This window comes from Lepeophtheirus salmonis, chromosome 11, assembly GCF_016086655.4.
Source record: "Lepeophtheirus salmonis chromosome 11, UVic_Lsal_1.4, whole genome shotgun sequence".
In the NCBI taxonomy this organism is placed as follows: domain Eukaryota; kingdom Metazoa; phylum Arthropoda; class Copepoda; order Siphonostomatoida; family Caligidae; genus Lepeophtheirus; species Lepeophtheirus salmonis.
The window spans coordinates 3849643-3868711 of NC_052141.2; the positions used below are offsets into that span (position 1 = coordinate 3849643).

Consider the following 19069-nt stretch of genomic DNA (forward strand, 5'->3'; position numbering starts at 1 on the left):
CAAGGTAGGATTATATACATATTTCTTGGCTACGTTATCTATTATGTTATTGGGAATGATTCTTTTATTACATCTATTATAGAGCTTTTTCAAAAATTGAAAAAGTTAAAAGACATGAATGACTCTCTTTAAATTCAACTATAAGTTCGAAAGGAGAAGATTGATGAGCTGAAGAAAAAAATTCATCAAAGAGATACTAGGTTCCGTAAATGCAAAGACAAATATGTTTATCTGAAAAGTTCCCTCATTAATATTTTCAACTCAGACGAGATAAATGTATTGAGTCAGACCTCAAAAGTGAATGGCATGGTCAGATAAGACGATCAAGAAATCTCTTCAATTGAGGTTAGCCTGTGGGGCAAGTGGCTATCAAATGTTAATTAGTCAAGGGTATACACTTCCAAGCAATCGGACTCTATAGCAAAACCTGAAGCGCATCGATTTTCAACCAGGAATCCTCCATACTGTAATGAGCCTGCTCCAACTGAAGACCCAAACCATGGAAGATAGCAACAAGTATTGTGGTATTGTGATGGACAAAATGTAGATTACATCAACTCTCGAATATGATGTCGGTGACCAATTAGTCAGAGCTTACGATACCCTTAAGCCGCCAAGTGATGAGCTGGGTACACATGCCCAGTATTTGCATTAGTTGGAGTCAAAACTCGTTGGAAGTAGGTCGTTACCTACCATTTTACTGGATCGAACTTCAACAAAATAGATGTAGCCTTGGATATAAAGGAAATTGCAATTCCTGCTCATAAGTCTGGGTTGATAGTCACCCACATAACATCAGATATGAGTCCATGTAATCAAGGGGTTTATAAGGAATTAGGAATTTTAATCAATTGGAATAAAATCATGAATAAAATTCCTAATCCCGTCTCTTCCTTGAAGGATCTTTTCATTTTTTCTGATGTTCCTCATCTCTTCAGAAATTTGCGTAACCATCTTACTAATGGTCAAGATATCCCACTGGCAGCAGATATAGTCTCTACGTATAAACTCCCCACATCTACGATATCATTACAGCCCTTCCAAGATTTAATACTATTCGAAAGAGAGAGGGAGCTCAAACTCCAGCAGCCTCGTCTTTCTCCCAAGAGTATTAATCTTGGAAATTTTGAACAGATGAAAGGTTCATTTGCTTCAGACATTCTTAGTCATGCAGCTGGAAGTGCGATTATATTTTTGGTTGATAAATTTGATTATCCGGAATCTTATTTAACGGTTGCTTGGTTGTGTGAGCAAGTTGGGCACTCGTTTGATTTAATGACATCAAGAAACTTGGGAACAGCTCTAAGTTAGACCAACATATTTTTATTTTTTTTGATTCAGCAGTGACTTTCTTGCAAGATTTTAGTAAATTAATTAGTTCTATAGGAATAGGAAAAAAAAAACTTTGAAGCCAGTACAAAAAGGAATTATACTTTCTACCAAACCCTACATTGAGGTGTCCAACTTCTTGTTATCTCGAGCAGTTTTTTCTTTTGTATTTGGATCTAGAGGGTTCGGAAGCAAAAGGTGGACTGAATGACTGATTTTTAGAAAAATGTCAATAATTTTATTTTTTAATAAATAATTTTGAAGTATTATTTACACAACTTTGAGACACGACCATTGTGAACAAGTTCACTCAATATGGCCGCCCTCAGCAGCAATCACAGCCTCCACATGGTGGCGGAAAGCCTTGCGGAAGTTGATGATGAACTTCCCGGACAAGTTGTTCCACTCCTTCACAATGGCGGCATTCAGGGAGTCCAGGTTCAGATAAGACGCCCAGCTAGTCTCCCTCTCCAATGTGCCCCACACAGCAAAGTCCAAAGGATTCAAATCCAGCAAAGATGATGGCTACATGTCCTTGGGCTAAAAATCAGCCATGTTGTCGGCGCGGACTTCTGGCATTTGGGCGATGTGTGTGAGGGTGCGCCATCTTGAGTCCACACATAGTTGTCCTGTGGGTAAATAGCCTTGAGCAATGGTAGTATGGTGAACCTCAGCACATTGTAATAGGCCTCCTGGCCGATTTTCTCTGTACCCATAAAAAAAGGGAGCCATCTTCTTGCCGTCGGACACCACGATCCCCAGGACCTTTGTTTGTATAGAAAACTCTTTTGACCTCCTCTGGTGATCCCCCAACCAACGGTCGTTCTGACGGCTGTAGACTTGGTCCATGGTGAAAATATTCTTGCCAGAGAAATTTTTTACTGTAGATTCATTTGAATTGATCCACGCACGAACTTTCTTGCACCTCTGCAGTCTCGTTTCCTTCAGTTTGTCCGTCAACAGGTGGTGTGGGGTCCTTATGTAAGAGTACAACCCCTAGTCCTCCTCCACAGCCCTCCTGATTGTCCCCTCGTTCACGTCAAACTCGTTAAAGAGGCGATTCATGGATTTTGTGGGTCCTCCTTTATCTTCTTCTTCATGTCCCCCAGAAACTCAGAATCCCTTTTCAAGTTGTGTGTCCCACTTCCTTCTTTCCTTGTGAGATCTTTTACATTCCTTTTCATCTTGGCCACCTTGAAAATGAGGCTCCTGGAGCACTTTACAATGTCCATAATTTCTGCAACATCAATTTTGACATTCAGAAGGTCCTCTGCCTTTTTGCTTCTTGCTCACTCATGATGAAAGGTTTGAGAAATGTTTATTATTGTTTACTTATTCAGAAAGGACAGGAGATTCGGAATATGTAGGGAAAAATCACAAAACTTCTCTATTTTAATTGCATAATTAGCATTTATTAACAGTCCATGTTTTGCTTCCGAATCCTGTAGATTTACTCAAGACTTTGTTGAGAATATATTTACCCAAGTAAGATATAAAAATCTAACACCTTCTCCTATGGAACTGAAGAAAGCCTTGAAAATTGTTACTCTAACACAATTTCTATATAAATAAACACAGGTTAAGTTATGAAGCTGCACATATATTTAAAAGAACAAACCAAAATTATAAAAGAGAGTAAAAAAGTTACCTATAGTTTCAGTAGTCGTAGGTTGTTCATGAGAGAAATTTCAAAATAAATATGTTTCTAAAAAACATTGATTAATATTTTAGTATAATTTTTTAGATTATAAGTTTATAAAATCAAGTTTTTTCTTTTTTGGATTCTTAAAGCTAAAGCATTATTCAGTTCATTTTAGATTCAAAATATTGGTATGTGTTGTCATTTTTTTAACTACAAGCAATTGCTTCATTTTCTCTAACTTCCACTGAAAATTAATGAAAATTTAAAACTAGAACTTAATATAAATTCCAGTTGCTCCTCTGACAGAATAAATAAATAATTAAAATTAAATTTAGAACAAAAAGTTTATAAAGGAACAGAAATTTAAAAATACTCTATAATATAACTGTGGAATCTAATTGAAAATTGGAAGTCCACAAGAATAAATATTTAATGATTTATTGCCATAAACCCTTTATTTAATTTATATTTTTGGTCATTTATAATTACAAGCAAATATTTTTCGTAAATATTAGTTTTCATATTTCTTGAGTATATGTATAATAGAAAAAGTCGTTTAATCTTATGTCGTATCCGTAATGTTCTGTATTTTGAATTAGTTATTTGCACTAACGTATTATGTTTTTAGTTAAATAATGTTATCATTTAATTATGATTTCATTAGGTTTTATCTACTTTCAATGTAATTAATTTAAGTTGTTTAAGCCCTCAATTGTAGTTACATTAGGTTGAAGCAAGGTGGCGCTCAAGTCTCTTGTCGCAACTCTTATTATAGCTCTTTGATAATCACAAAACACGCATAAGAAGCAAATACACAAGATTGCAAGATAATTTACTCCCGAGGCAGTGGGAGGGGGAAGCCCAAATGAAGGGTCAAAGCGAGATCAGCAAAATCTATGATAAGTTAATTACGTATGCTAATGTATTAAATGTATATCAATATATCATATTCACAAATGCATCAAGACTTCCATGAACGAAGTCTCCATCTTGATTAAATCCTTGATGTAAGTAGGGATTTCAATATCTCTTCATGATATTTTAATGAAGAAATCAACTGCATATGAATGCCAATGATTTTTTCCAACGGACCGTAGCAATAACATTCCGTAATTCCTTCCCAATGCTTTGAAACCTACGTATTATGATTCGGATTTGAAGAATTGTGAATACAACGGTAAAAATTTCATGCAACAAGCCTATAAAACCAAGAAAAAGTAGTATTCCCTCTATTATTATCCAAGGTAAAACGTTGCAAAGCAAAATCATACAAGGTGAAAATGTCTCAAGGCGAAAGTGGCACAAGGCGAAAACGAATTAGGCAAAAATGTTCAGTGAGAATCCTCGTGACACGCTCTTTTGCAAGTAAATGACTAATGAAAAACTAAACTCCCCATTATAATTAGATCATAGCAAGGTTTATTGAAATATCGGGTTATACCAAAGCGGATGAACAACTGAAGTTTAACTTCCACCACGCTTTTAATATTGACGTCATAGTTGATGAGGGGTTGCGTGTTTTGTCAAAATCTGTTTTTCTTGCGAGCAGTCCGTACGGTACATCACATTGAAAATTCTAGCAAATCTGATTACATGATGGTCTGCCTAACCTGGTAATCTATTAAAATTGGATCATAGTACTCCTCAGATATTCAATGACATCTTCATTCAAAAGTAGTAATATTTGAGATAACTCATGAAACAGTAGCCTCCAAATATATGACAATACAAATTAGACATTTGTGAATGTCATCCGAAATATTAAATACCACGAGGACAGGTAAAATTTTAAGTATTAACCGAGTTTTATAACGTATACCTTAATCAAATTCAACCCAGATATGTGTTGGTAATTTGATAGTGTAGTGTGAATGTCAATTTTTTTAATGATTATCAAAACAATTATATTAAAAATCATTTTCTACTTTATTCAACTTCTAAATATTAATTAAGAAACAACTTTAGTTTAATTGTACGACATAGAAAGTGAGATATAGAGCGATGCAATCCCCATCTAGCGACAATAAATGGAAATCAATTCTTATTTTATGTAGTATATTATTCCAATTTTCCATCCCATGACTCAGTAATACAAATAATTAACAGAGTACTTTAAGGCTCAGTTTTCATGATTGTATGTCCTGGTAGGCATCAAAATCTAAGCTTTTGGCTCTACGTCTGACTTTCAATATTCTATGTAAATTTTTTAAGGTCCTTAATGAATGGAAAAATATAGATTTGTTACAAAATACTGATTTATGGAGAGAGAAAAAAAACTTGCATGAAGAGTGGGTAAAAAAGTCTAGAAGTGTTTTAAGGATCATCATCAAAATGCTGGATTTTTAGTATTTAAATGGGAGAAATCAATTTGACGTCATTTATATTTAATGTAGATAAATTTTATTTTTGAGCGCAGAATCCAAAACTAATCTGTTTCATCGATAGACATATTTTTTAAATAGGTCCTTTTCCTTTAAATGAAGCATGGAATATTTTCCTCTACCTAATATAAGCTCTGATATTCCTCATCGCTCTGTAATATGAATAAGTTATAAAAGTCTATAGAAGAGTGTCATTTTTCAGCCTAAAAATGGAAATATATCGAGTTCAGAACAAGATGCAGAATCAATCAAAACATTTTTAGGATCATTAAAATCCCTTTTACATCAGTTCTATTCATCCTACTTCAATTTGGTGATGGTCTTATTGGTAAAAAATACTCGGAACGATAATAGTCCCGAATTACTATAATTTCAGATTTTTTAACAACCCGATGACCCATATAAAAACTAAGATCAGGATGGCATTCTGAAATCAAAGATAAATTATATTCTTGGCTTCATTTCATTGGTAGAAATGTGGTGTTCCCTAGTTTCATCTATTTTCCAACTCCAATAAAATATCACACACCCGCCCCTCTACACCCCCCATGGCGACGGCCATCAACTCCTTGCTTTGTTTTACAAAATATTTATGATAAACCTACATAATAAAGGGAATATTAAAATTAGCTATATTTGCAGTTAAATATTATGAGTCTCTACACATGCATTAAGGTAAGGCCTCACACCTATTATATTATAAAATATGTACGTACTTACTTTGTATACGTAATTAAACGCAATTCTTTGTTTTTTTAAAGATTACAATTTTTGTTTATTGTGAATCAACTAGACATAAAATATGTCTTATTTTAAATCATATACCTCCTTTTGTACCTCGTATTCCTTGGAGTTATTAGGCCTCGATTAACTTTCCTTTATATAAATAAAAGATAACTCCCTAACGAATCCTCAGTGTTACTCCCAGTTTCTCATGAGTAGCATTGACATTTTTTGTGATGAAAAAACTAAGCAAGTAAATTAAAAAAGGAAAAACTGTTCTTGCGAGTTCTCTCTCTTCTTTTTTGGTCATTATTTAATAGGTCGCCGAGGTGTTAAGTTCTTCATCTGAAATAAACATTCTCTCCCATTTTTTGTGTAAATTGGTATTGGTTTGTTATATATGAATATACCTAGATTAGAACGCCAGGCGTTTCCTTGGACATTAAGAAATTTAAAATTAATGCTATTCTGAACTCTCTCGTTTTTTCTGCAATTATTACTGAATACATTATGGTCAGAAATCATTTGTCTTCTTCTCTTATATCTTATCTAAAACTTATGATTGCCTTCTTTTTTTTTTTTAAAGTGTGCAAATTTACATACAGCGAGAATAATTCTTAGAACTTTACGGTCTTAATTTTTTGTTTTATATTAAGTACAGGGTGTCCACGATAAATTGGAACTATCCTAAAATTCAACCTGCTGGATAAAAAGGGATTTTCGAGTGTATTTGTAAATATGAAAAAGTTAGACATGAATTTAAGTTAAACAATAAATTTATTCAATATGTCCTCCCTCAGCAGCCACCACCTTCTCCATCCTGCCCCTAAAGGATTTGCATGCCCTGATGACTTCCGCGGAGTCGACAGCATTCCACTCTCTCGTAATGGAGCCCTTCAGGGCCGCGATGCTCTTGTGGCTGACCTTGCACACCTCCCTCTCCAACTTCCCCTACCAGTAGTAATCACACGGGTTGAGGTCGGGTGAGTTGGAGGTGTTGCGATCCCAGAAAGTGATGTCGTGGGAGTTGAAGAGGTTAGTGGTCCTCATGGCGATGTGTGCGGGCGTGAGTCTTGTTGGAATATGAACTCCCACCCAGCGGCCGTATCCTTCATCCAGGGGATGAAAAACTCCTCCATAACTTTGCAGTACCTTATCGCGTTAACCCTTTCCTTGGGATTGAAGAAGAAAGGAGGCATCCCCTCACCGGTGCTGCAGATGACACCCCGGGTCATCACGGAGACCGGGAACTTTGGGGCAAAGACCGCAGGGACCTCTTCTCTCTCCTTGGCAAGCCACCTGTCATTCTGGACGTTGTAGCTTCTGTCGACAGTCCAGTTCTTCTCGTCAGAGAAGAAGATGATTCTTCCTCCATGGCTCTTCAGGTCATTGAGGAGACGCTTACCGTTGGTGAGCCTGGTGGCCTACATGGATGCCCTGAGGATGTGTTGTTTGGCCATTCGGTATGACCTGTACCCGAGGTCCTTATTCACAGCCTTGGATACCAGCTGCATGCTCACTCCATGGTTCTTGGCCAACCTGGACAAGGAAGTCCCCGGCGAAGCCTTGATGGACTTCCGGAGGCCTTCAAGGAAGCGGGGAGTGCGGATTCGGTCACTTCTCATGTTCTCACCTTCCTCTCAACCTCCCAGTCATTGAAGACCCGGTACACCGTGTTCTTGGTGTAGTTAAGAAGCTTGTAGATAGCAGAGGGCTTGTGTCCCGCGCGAGCCAATTCGAGGATGGCGTCCCTCCTTGCTTGTTCCATGATGACTATTGTTTGTTGTCAAAACAATTGTGGTGGAAGTTATAGTGTATTGTTCACGCAATCTTTTATATTAGTATGATTTAACCCCGAATATCCACATTATGGATCTGGATGAAGTTTAAAGTAGTTCCAATTTATCGTGGACACCCTGTAGTCGTTTGTTAGGTAAAAAAATCGTTTTAAAAAAAATGCTATTTTAAGGCTGCCATGGCACTTAATATTAAGGAATACTAAGGAAAAATGGATAGTAAAAACCCCAATAGCTTTTCGACAAGATGGATAGGATAAGTGGGGATGGAGAACATATTAGACAGAGCTATTTTGTTTTGGAGGGGGAACTTAGAGAGTGTGTAATCAGGGGTATTACTATGGAACGATTTTCTATGTAAATAAAAGCCAAAAATAAATCCTATTTACATCATTTGGAGATCCCTATTTATGACAGGTAAGCTGATCTTCTCTAAAACATTGTCATACTTGTCAAGGTTACCATATGGATTTTTGGTTGTATCTGTATGTTTTTTTTTAAATTGCCTAAATGCTCTCGATGAGTATAACTAACATTAGCATGATATATCCTACTTTAATTAATGACATTCAGATGTCACTCTTATGGACATACTACATAATATTATAAACAATAGATCATGTGCATAATTTAACATCTCTGTGATGAGATTGAGATTGATCGACACATAAAAACTTAAGATGGCTTGATATTTTACTTGAATACTATCACTAAGGCACTCCACTCGACTCGACATTCGTAAAAATGACTCATGAACGCTTTTGTATATCAATACCCTTTATAATTTTTTCATGATTTAAAAAGGAGATTATAATTAGTTTGAGAATGAGGTGATCTTCATCATTTAATGCTTGATTTACTCTGAGGATATGTGAGGAATGTCTTGAGATTTTTCTGATACACACTAATTACTTCTTTGCTCCCTAATTGGTAAAAATGAAAGGTAACAAATGCTTATGTATTGAGACTCTGTGCCCTTGAATCCAGAGTGGACCCCTTTTTATTAAGTACTTAAAGTATCCCTTGGAGTAATTACTATCATCCCTTAATGTCGGGCCATTACATCATATTAATATTAGATACAAACATATATAATATGTAATCTAATCTCTAGACAACTGATTTGATCTACATACATATATTTAGGCATTATAAAAATCCAAAATAAAGAATTTTTAATCGACTTTAACACAACATGATAAGGTCAGCCCTATACATAAATGATCTTTAAAAAAATAGCTATTTCATGAAAGATTTTCTTTGACAATTTTCAAAAAATCATACAAAAAACAAGAGAGTCGGACCTCATTTTGAAATTAAGGGATTAATGGACACCACTAATTATCAGCAGACTTTTATAACATTATAATGTACTAGTGTTGCGTCTTGACGAGGGAGAGACACAAACTTATTTATAAGGTGGAGAGATCCAGGATGACCGAGAGACAAATGAGAAGAAGAAATGGCGTGGAGGAATAAAACTACACTGTTGATAAGATCATATGTATTCTTTATTAATACAAAACCATACTCTAATATATTTACAAAATACGAGACTATTTAAAATACGTAAAACATAGTACTTTAATACATAAACGAATATACAAGAAAAGAAGAACAAGAAAGGAAGTATGAAATACATAACAACTAGCGGTATAGGATCTTCTTATAAGCTGTAAATAATTCTCAAATATTATTGAATAACTAGCTGTCGTACCTGGCATTGCCCATATTTATTAGGGTTCGAGGAACATACAAATTTTGATTTAATAATCTCTCCCAGCAAATCCTCATTGTTACTCTCCGTTTTTCAAAAGCACACTCAGACTCAATAATTAGACGTTATCTCCTCAAAAATGGAAAAATAATGACAACAGCTTCATAATTTGTATTAATATGACAGGATGAGCGAGTTAGTACTTAAACCTCAAGAGACTAAAGTACTCTTAACCGCTCGCAAGACTTTATTAATGTAAAAAGAGGGAGTCCTCTAGACTTTATTAATGTAAAAAGAGGGAGTCCTCTAATCTTTTTTCGCCCCCCACCCCGTATTAAGTTGCTCGAGCAGCTGATCGATAAGAGGTTTCGTGACGTATACAACCCCATAAATAAATACATTTTTTAAATCCTAAATTTGATGACTTTTTCTTAAAGGCATTACAAAAAATATATATTAATAATGTTCTAGAGGGTTTAAGATATATTGATATTGTACAAATTCAAGAAAAAGTCGCAATATACATCTTCATTTAATAACTTAAAATAAACTCCCAATTGGCTGCGACGTTTTGGGCCACAAATGATCCTTCGAATTAATAGATTTTTTTTTTTAACGTAAGGAAGCTTGAACATTTTCTATTCATTAGTGATTGATAGCATCAGTTCTTATGAGATGAAATAGATGTTTGTAGTCGCTACTGAATGGAGAATGTAATGAACTGCAGATTTACTTGGCAGTTTCAGGCAAAAATCAACCCTTTCACTCCTCCAATCAACTCAACAATTTGTCAGATATCGAATTAAGGTTGTTTTTTTAGAGCAAGAGATTACTTTTTATCCCTATCAAAATCATATGAAGCTTCCATTGTCAAAGTGTCAAAAAAAAGTGTCAACATGGTGCCCCTGACAATTTGAGGAATGTTTTGGAGGAGAGAAAGAATAATGCTCATGACGTTTCATTAGATCAGCTACAATCAGCTGTGACAAGGGAGGAAGGAGAAAAGGATATATACAAGGACATTTACTAGGATTACTCCGATGTCGATCCCCAATTCTACTCTGAGTCCAACAAGGACCTACAATTATAACTCCGTAACAAATTTTCTGGGTTACGTTACGTCTTGTATGAGCACACACGAATGTTCAATCAGTTTTTGAATCAATTTAGCAAAAGATGTTAATCACTCAGGAATTAAATAATAAGGACAACTCCTAAGGAAAAGAAACATTCATTCTTCAGATTAACAATTCCAAAAAAAAAAAACCGGCCCAGTTTAAAAAATCACAGGATTTACATCACTGCTTTAGGGGATCCATATTCACATGGGAAGTGACACAGACCTTTCTTTCGATGGTGCTCCAAATCCTATAGTCAAGAGGGTTGTAGTCTGCTGAGGACCAATCGCCAAGTTTTCTTCACACCACTTTTTAGTGTTTTTGGTGTTGTCCTCATTCGGTTTTTGAACCTGGGTAATGATACCTTTGGAGCAGAGGACGATGCGAAAGATCACGACATAACTCATTCCTGCATCAAGAAATACGAACACATTATTTCTTTTGGCCTTCATCTTAGTTTTCCTTGATCGGATGGACAAATTTTTATCCCAATAATTATTCTTTTTTATTGCTCTGCCGGTTGATATTACAGGAAAAAATCACCAAACATTTTGTAACTCAATAAAAACCCTTCCAAAGTTTCATTCACGATTCGCTGAGACAATCTGTTAATACATTTATGTTAATTCAGATTTCATAAAACGATTATGATAAATCAATACATACAATAGAATTCACGTGGATTTTACCTTCCAAAAAATAATATTTACCTATTCCGTCTTAAACAATTAAGTTAATGATGAGAATCATCAATATAATTATAATTATTGCATATACTATTTTTTTTTTTGGATAATTTATTCAAAAGAGCCATTACTAACATATGGACAATTACGAGTAGGTACGATGATCTAAGGACCCTGAGGATAAATAGACTTGATGAGAAGTGATGATGAAATTTTTAAATGCTTGGAGGTTACTATACCTACATAAGACAAGTCCTTCTTAATTACTACCTATCCATGAGGCCTTCTTTTTAAACGGGTGTTTTGAATAATATGCAATTAACAGTTGTTTTCTTTTGTTTTTTGGATTTTCCCCTCACAATTTAAATATCAAAAGTACAGGGTTGATCTTATCAAGTGCAAACTTAAATAAGGGATCTAATACTTATTTTTCCATTGTATACATATATCCCAATATTTCATGGACATATTTGGCTCAACTATAGTCCTATTTTTCGAATAACTGGGATGAGTTAAGATCCACTAGAGTTTTAACTATACTTTAGTACCTTTATATAATTTAAGAGCCTAATATTGGCCCCGATATGGACCCTTTCAAATAAAATCTATCCATTTCTCTTTTATTTATTTGAATTTAGGCGCCAAAACAACAAACAGTGTCCAGGAACAGTATAAAGCAAGGGGGTGGAAACTAGTGATGGGACGATGAACCAGAATTGGGAATCGTAGAATCGGCATCGGGAAAATAATGTTTAAATAGAAAATAAGAATAAAATACTTAGGGATTAACTATTATCTCAATTGATTGTTAACATAAATTATAAAACTTTTGAACTTCATCTCTAAATAACCCAAGAACAAGGAATAGTACCCCTCCAATTTTTTCATATGCTATAGTTAACAGTAAGAACATTCATTTTCATACAAGATCAAGCCAAGATTACGAGGTCTTCAAGGTCAACACCAAGGTTATATTATACTTTCTAAGGTCATTACTCAAATTTTTCAAAAAAGTTAAAAATTCAAAATATCACATCTCCTAAACTATTGATCCAAATGGGATAAAATTTCACATGAGTAAGTTTCTACACACAGGCATCAATTGTGTCAAGTTTCATTAGAATCAGAGAGGGTAGGATTACAAATTATGTTGTTATTGTTTTTGGTGATTTGATTCACTCTTTGTTTTTATCTCATTTCTTATTCTCTCTCTTTGTTTCTATCTCTTGTTGTTGGTGCATTCGAATACTTATTCACTTTTATTATGAGATCAATTCAAAAATGAGCTTTATCCTTTAAATATTGTCGTGGCCTTATCTTAAATTGACAACCATATAGAATGTTTTTGGAGAGGCTCTTTTTTCCAAATTAAAGTTCATACTTTCAGTTATCAAATCCAATACTTTTAAACTTTTTGTATCAATTCATCTTGAAGCTATGAGCCTTTGAAAAAAATGACCCTATTTTCCACTTTAAATAAAGATAACTCGAGTTAAAAGTATGATGCAGACATTTCAAAAATGGTTCTAGAATTTTTTAACATTCGGTTTTAAAATATATTTACATAATTTATCCTTATCTTCAACACCAAGGTCTTACAACTTCTTTGAACCATAGAAATAGTCAAAAATAACAGAAATGGTATGACCTTTTTCTGAAGGGCACAAGACTATGAAAGAAAAAATAAGGCTACATTTGGAATCAAGGGGATCAAACTGTACTAAGTTAAGCATACGCTATTCTTGTGCATAAAAAAAGTTTGATTTTGTTAGATAGTGTTATTAAAAAGAGCTTAAACACACATCTGTTTATAGAATTAATTTTGTTGAAATTCTATTAATAAGATAATTAATTAATAAATTATATCTTGTTGAAGTTATAAATTCAAAGTGTTCCGATTTTAATGGACCACTCGGTACAGATCCTTGATTTACTTGTTTCTTTGGATAAAGATATTGCTTTTTCCTCAATATAAAATAAAACATCGGAAATTTTTCATATTGTAAAATTGACAAAGACTTCTTTTTTTTTTAAATTGACTTCCACACAAAACGGTTAGCTTAAGCATAATTAACTTTAATATCAATATGTAGGTAAGAGTATACAGATGAAAATAAGTTACAAAAAAGTTTTAATAGATACCAATTTTTTTAGTTATGCACAAAAACCTCTGATACACCCAGTTCACTCCACACATGAGATCAAAAAGTGCATTTAACTTTTTCTATATATTTTTTTTATCACATATTAATACTGCCATGGTGAAATTGAGGGTTGAGACATGTAACACGAGACATTTGAACAGTTCAATCAATTTTAGACCCCAGCCTAAAAAAAATATCGAATCCCCTGAAAATAATTAAGTGTTTTTTTTCTTGTTTTTTTTAATGTTAGTTTGTACGAGTGTTGTGACTTGGTCCCGCTTTTTTTCTTGATCGATTTGGACCGATTTTTCGGTCCAAACCGCGGACTCAGAGCGTGGACCGATCATTTTTTGGTGTCATTTTGTAGACCGATCTTGATTCGGTCTCACTTTATGGACCGATTTTTTTCGGTCTCATATATTATGAGAGACCAATTTTGTCTCTCCGAACTAGACTGAATTTTTCCTTCGGACCGATATAGACGGAATTTTTATATGAGACCGGTCCAGACCGAGCTTTTTTTGTTGGCAGGAAATATTTCCATCCAACAAAAAATCTCAGACCGGTCTAGGATTTTCAGACCGAACCCCAACACTAGTTTGTACATGGATTACTTAACATCTGGATAAACTATTCCCTTTTAAAATCACACAACCTCTCTAGTATAACCATTACTTTTTTGACTCAATCTATTATTTTATTTGATCGTTCAGGGTAAACATGAATTACTTAATGTAATGTAATCTCTAGATAAAAAAAAAAGGTTCATCAAGAGATACTCTTCTCCAATACAAGCGAAATATGAGGATGAACCATGAAGAAATTGGCAATATAATAACTATGTTATAGATACTCCCTCAAAAAATGTCTTCCATACATGAAATTTAAAAAAATGTTCTTCCTCCATACTCACTAATAAAAAAGATGGGGTTACGACTTAGATTTGAAAGGAATAGAAGGAAGCTCTATATACAAAATTAGCTATCCTTTCTACAAAATCGTTTGTCTTCCCACATCTACATGTACATCACAAATAAGGGGTTTCAATGGATAGTGTGATAAGTTCAATTGGCAACGAAGAAAAAGTATTGTATATGCTGTGCTCTTTATTCAAGTTACAATATCTACGTCTCATTAAGTTATATTTAATTAAAAGTATCATAGTAAAAGTCATTTTAATGACCAATAAATACTAATTGATACCATCATTTATTTAGCATTTATTGTGTACGCTTACTGGTTACTTAAATGTGGACATATTATTTATCAATAAACTAATGATTTGTGAGCGATTGCTAAATCGCTCAAAAAATGATAATATTGAACTTATTTTTCTTTAAGACTGGTATCTAATAAATAGAGAAATTTTGGATTATAGTTTGGTTACACAACAGCTTTGATGATATTTTTCAAATGAAAATCCACCATTTGTCTTCAGGCTCTCTTTTTGAAGGAAAAAACAAGGTTTACGATTATATGATTGGATATGTGGGGGAGCCAGATTCCGACAACAGCTAATGAGAGGAAGGGGAAATTTGGTTCAAAATTACTCTTGAATAACACCCCTTGAATATTGCAACAAAGAAGAAATACTTTTGCGCTAAATTCTTCCTAACTCTGATTGGATGTTTTTCAACTTGAATCTGTTAGGGGTCATGGGTCAAAGCTCCCATGTACTACACAACCTATTTTGAAGATATGAATTTTTTTTTAAAGTCAAAGGAATAAAAAAGATGCCCTGTCCATTGACAATTGCCAGCAAGTTCTTGAAGATACAACCCTTGAAAGTCATTTTCTAATTTGTCGTTTTTTCTGGAAACTATTACAAATCTTGAAACCGAAGGAATAATCATTTATGATTCCCTTAATATACTTTCTGAACCATAAAAAGAGATTAAAACAAATCCTGGAATAAAATAGGAAATTTGTTAGAGAAAAAAACTTCTTTCATTCACAGAAATCCTGATCTTCCATTTATACAAAATATTGAACGTATAATCGGTGATGGTGATAATGAGGAAATGCCTCCGTCTAACAAGATCCTGATGATCTTGTCAACTTCAAATTTGCTCCAACTACTAATTTGGACGTTGAACGATCTTTAGATATGTTTAAAACTACGAATACTTATCGAATGCAAAAATTAATTGAAGAAAATCTTTCTAAAATCTTGATTTGTTGATATAATATAGCAAAATCTATGAAGGAATTAAGGTAAATATAAACCAGTACTAATTATTTTAAATTATCCATAAAAAACTGTATTTTTCTTTAAATACAAATTGCTCATTTTGCTCAAAAATCCTATGTCTACTTATCAACGAGTAATTTTCAGTATAAAAGTCAAAAGTTACATAATTAGTTAATATATCAACAATTCATGGAATGTTTAATTTTCGGATTATCCTTTCCACAAGTAAGACACAAATTTTTTACAAAAATGAAATGATTTATCTCATTTATGGGTTGCAACTTGTACATTTTTCTTATACAAGTAACAACTTATCCAGGACATTGTATGTACTTCGATATAAAAAGGGGACACCATGAAATATGATTCCAAAGTTTTATTGTTTAATGTCTGGATAGAAGGAATTCCCCAGCTTTGCAAATAAGTATACTGCACTTTTATGATAAAACATGTCATCTCTAATTTTTTTTTTTTTTTTTACTTTGTATCAACATAATATAGGGATTTTTGAAAATATTACTAAGCAAATCAATATTGTCATAGAAGTACCATGTTCTAAACAAAATTTTATTGCATAGTATCTTGTAATTAGATTAAACTCTTACTTCCGTAACAGATTTCTCATAAAACACGTTATTAACAATTAATCTGTTATACTTGAAAATTTTGATGGCTAAGAACTTTTAAAATACCAAATCTTATTATCAAATAGATCTACGAAATTACTTAACGGTTACCTTTTAGCTTCAATTTTATCAACCAAATGATATCCTTATGTCATTAGTTTAAAACATAATAAATAAGAAATTTGATCACCAACGAGGCCAACATCAATTAAGTTTTTGTGTGAACAATTGCAATTTCCCTAAATCCACAGTAATCATGCCTAGCTATTCTAATTTCAAGCCATTCTAAGTTCATATATAACAAAATTAGAAAATCCAGATAGACCAATCATATCAAGTATATTAAAATAAAATAGTTATCTGGTTTGGATTATATAAAAGCTAAAGTAAACATTAACATTCAACCAACATTAAATGCTCAAGGAGGAATCTCTGCAATAAATAATTTAACTTTCGTATGCTATTGTCGAGAAAAAGGTTCTAAGGAGACTGTTCTATATCTAATTTAAAGGGTGATCATAAAGGATTTTTAAAAAAATACTGGGATTGCTTGAACACTAATTAAATTTCGCTAACACTATAATTATAATATTTCTAAATACATACTATAATTTTCAAATAAAACATAGAAGTAACATAAACTATTCGCTTATTTTACCAAAATATATACGGTATTTTAAAAGTTCTTAGCTATCACAATTTTCAAATATTACCACCTATTATTTGATGATAGATTGTTTTATACGAAATCTTCATTCATATTTTCCAACAAAAAAAAAGGAATTTTTTTTGGAGAGATTAAGAACATCCTTTGCATCAAAGCAAGATACATCAATGTGACATCCCTAAATCAAAAGGTTTTAAATGGAGAGAGTAAATTAAGTGAGTGGACTTTAAGACAGAGCAAAATAGGTACTTTAGTCATTTTTTATTGTGAATTTAAGTCATAAAGTTACAACTGTAAGAATTTAATTAGAGAAATACAACTAAGGAACAAAGAAGGTAGCGGCTCATTCAATTTTATGCAATTGTTCTTCTAGGATGAAAATGTTTTTTCCTCTTGGTCAACATTGTTTTTCGATCAAATTTGTTGTTACTAGATGACTTGGTTATCGCTTGTTTTTTCATTTTAAAAGCACGAGATTTTGCCACAGCCTTCAAAGTTAATTTATTGATTGTTTTCTTTTCAGAGGGTTTGATAAATGTTTGTGGGTCCATGGAAACGTCAGGGGTTAACAGAGAGTCCATAGGTGTAATGGAGACAGTATGAGTATCCGTTTTGATTGTAGATTCAGGAAGGAGGGACTCCACCTCTGGAAGAATATAGGAGGAGCTAGAAGTCCTCATAGAGTTTCTCGCCTTTTCACTAAAACATCAAACAAAAGTTGAATAATTACAATTATATAATTATAGGGACAGTCTACAAAATTTAAAGAGAGGATCTACAAACCGTGCTTCAGCAAGTTGTTCCTTAAACTCTTTGTCCATTTGCACTTTGGCTTGTTTACGACGTTCATTTTTTCGTTTACGAAATCCGGTCAGAAAAGAAACGCGTTCCTCCTCATTAAATTCGACTGATGTCTTGGTTTTTCGATTCTTTGGTCTTCGTGTATTTCCCATGACACATACAATCACTTATGTATTCAATATTATTACTTTAAATCTTTTGAAACCCAAATAAAATTAAAATAATCGATCCGTCAACAACGTGCACTAATTTCAGAGTTATAGCTGTTAGTAAATAGTAAGAGGTTGAGTTAGTAGGAAAATATTTGTAGCCAGAATATGACACAACTTAATATGGATAGCCAATAATGAGTTGTAAATCATTTATAAAACATAAAAACTATCTGGAGGAGCATAAACTCTGACCACGCAACCTTTTGTGGGGAAAAAATCTTTTTTGAAGATACATTCCTGTTGCTAGTAACGTCGTCTCCAGCCCATTTCCAAAATTTGTATTATTAATTACAAATGTTTAACTACGCTTTTAATAAAATGCGACATTAATACAGTAGACTTAGTTAATGTCAACATATTTGGTGTGTACAAGTTGCAATTTTGTACAAATTGTAGCTTGTATTAGCAAATTGTACAAGTTGTAACCAAAAAATGAAATGAATAATATTAAATGAAGGATTTAAAGTACATGGGAGGAGAATAATGCAATAATTGAATGGATGATCAATATATATGAATGGTGCAATTTTTGCCTTTTTTAAAATAAAAAATACCGAAATATAAGTATTCTACGGCATTGTAATATATCAAAATGAAATGATAGTATGTATTGTTAATTATTAATTAGAACAACCAATGTAGTAATTAAATAATGCATTTTACGACGAAGAAATTGATACTTGTTCAATTTGTTTATATAAGTTGTACCTTGTTGAGACATCGCGACTTTTACACAAACTAATATATATATATGTATTTAAAAAATACATATATATATATAAGTAATCATATTACGGTGCCAACCATTTTGGGACTAACTGGTAAACTGATCTTACATTTGTACAGTTATATAACTATAATATTTTTCGTAGTTGTCTCTTGGTATTTTAATATACTCTTCCATTTTTAAAATCCCCAAAAATTGGTCGAGTAAAAAATGATAGACTGACACAAATGTATACAACTGAAAATCAAAGTAAATATATAAAAAAAGGTTTCCTAAAGTAAATATTCAAACAAACTATTGATTTAATTA

General features: G+C 33.0%; 1 protein-coding gene across 1 annotated transcript; it reads right to left on the reverse strand.

Moving 5' to 3' along the window:
• Positions 1-17262: 17262 nt before the first annotated feature.
• On the reverse strand, positions 17263-18100 carry vito (nucleolar protein viriato). The gene is made up of 2 exons (XM_040721566.2): positions 17804-18100; positions 17263-17719 (listed from the first exon to the last, which is right to left on the reverse strand). Exons 1-2 carry the CDS (start codon positions 17971-17973, stop codon positions 17374-17376), a joined length of 516 nt encoding a protein of 171 aa, XP_040577500.1. The 5' UTR covers positions 17974-18100; the 3' UTR covers positions 17263-17373.
• Positions 18101-19069: the final 969 nt, after the last annotated feature.

Coding starts and splice junctions, on each gene's coding strand:
- vito (XM_040721566.2), bottom strand. CDS start 17,973: ATGGGAAATACACGAAGACCAAAGAATCGAAAAACCAAGACATCAGTC. Junction 17,720..17,803: donor GAACAACTTGCTGAAGCACG/GTTTGTAGATCC, acceptor TTGATGTTTTAG/TGAAAAGGCGAGAAACTCTA.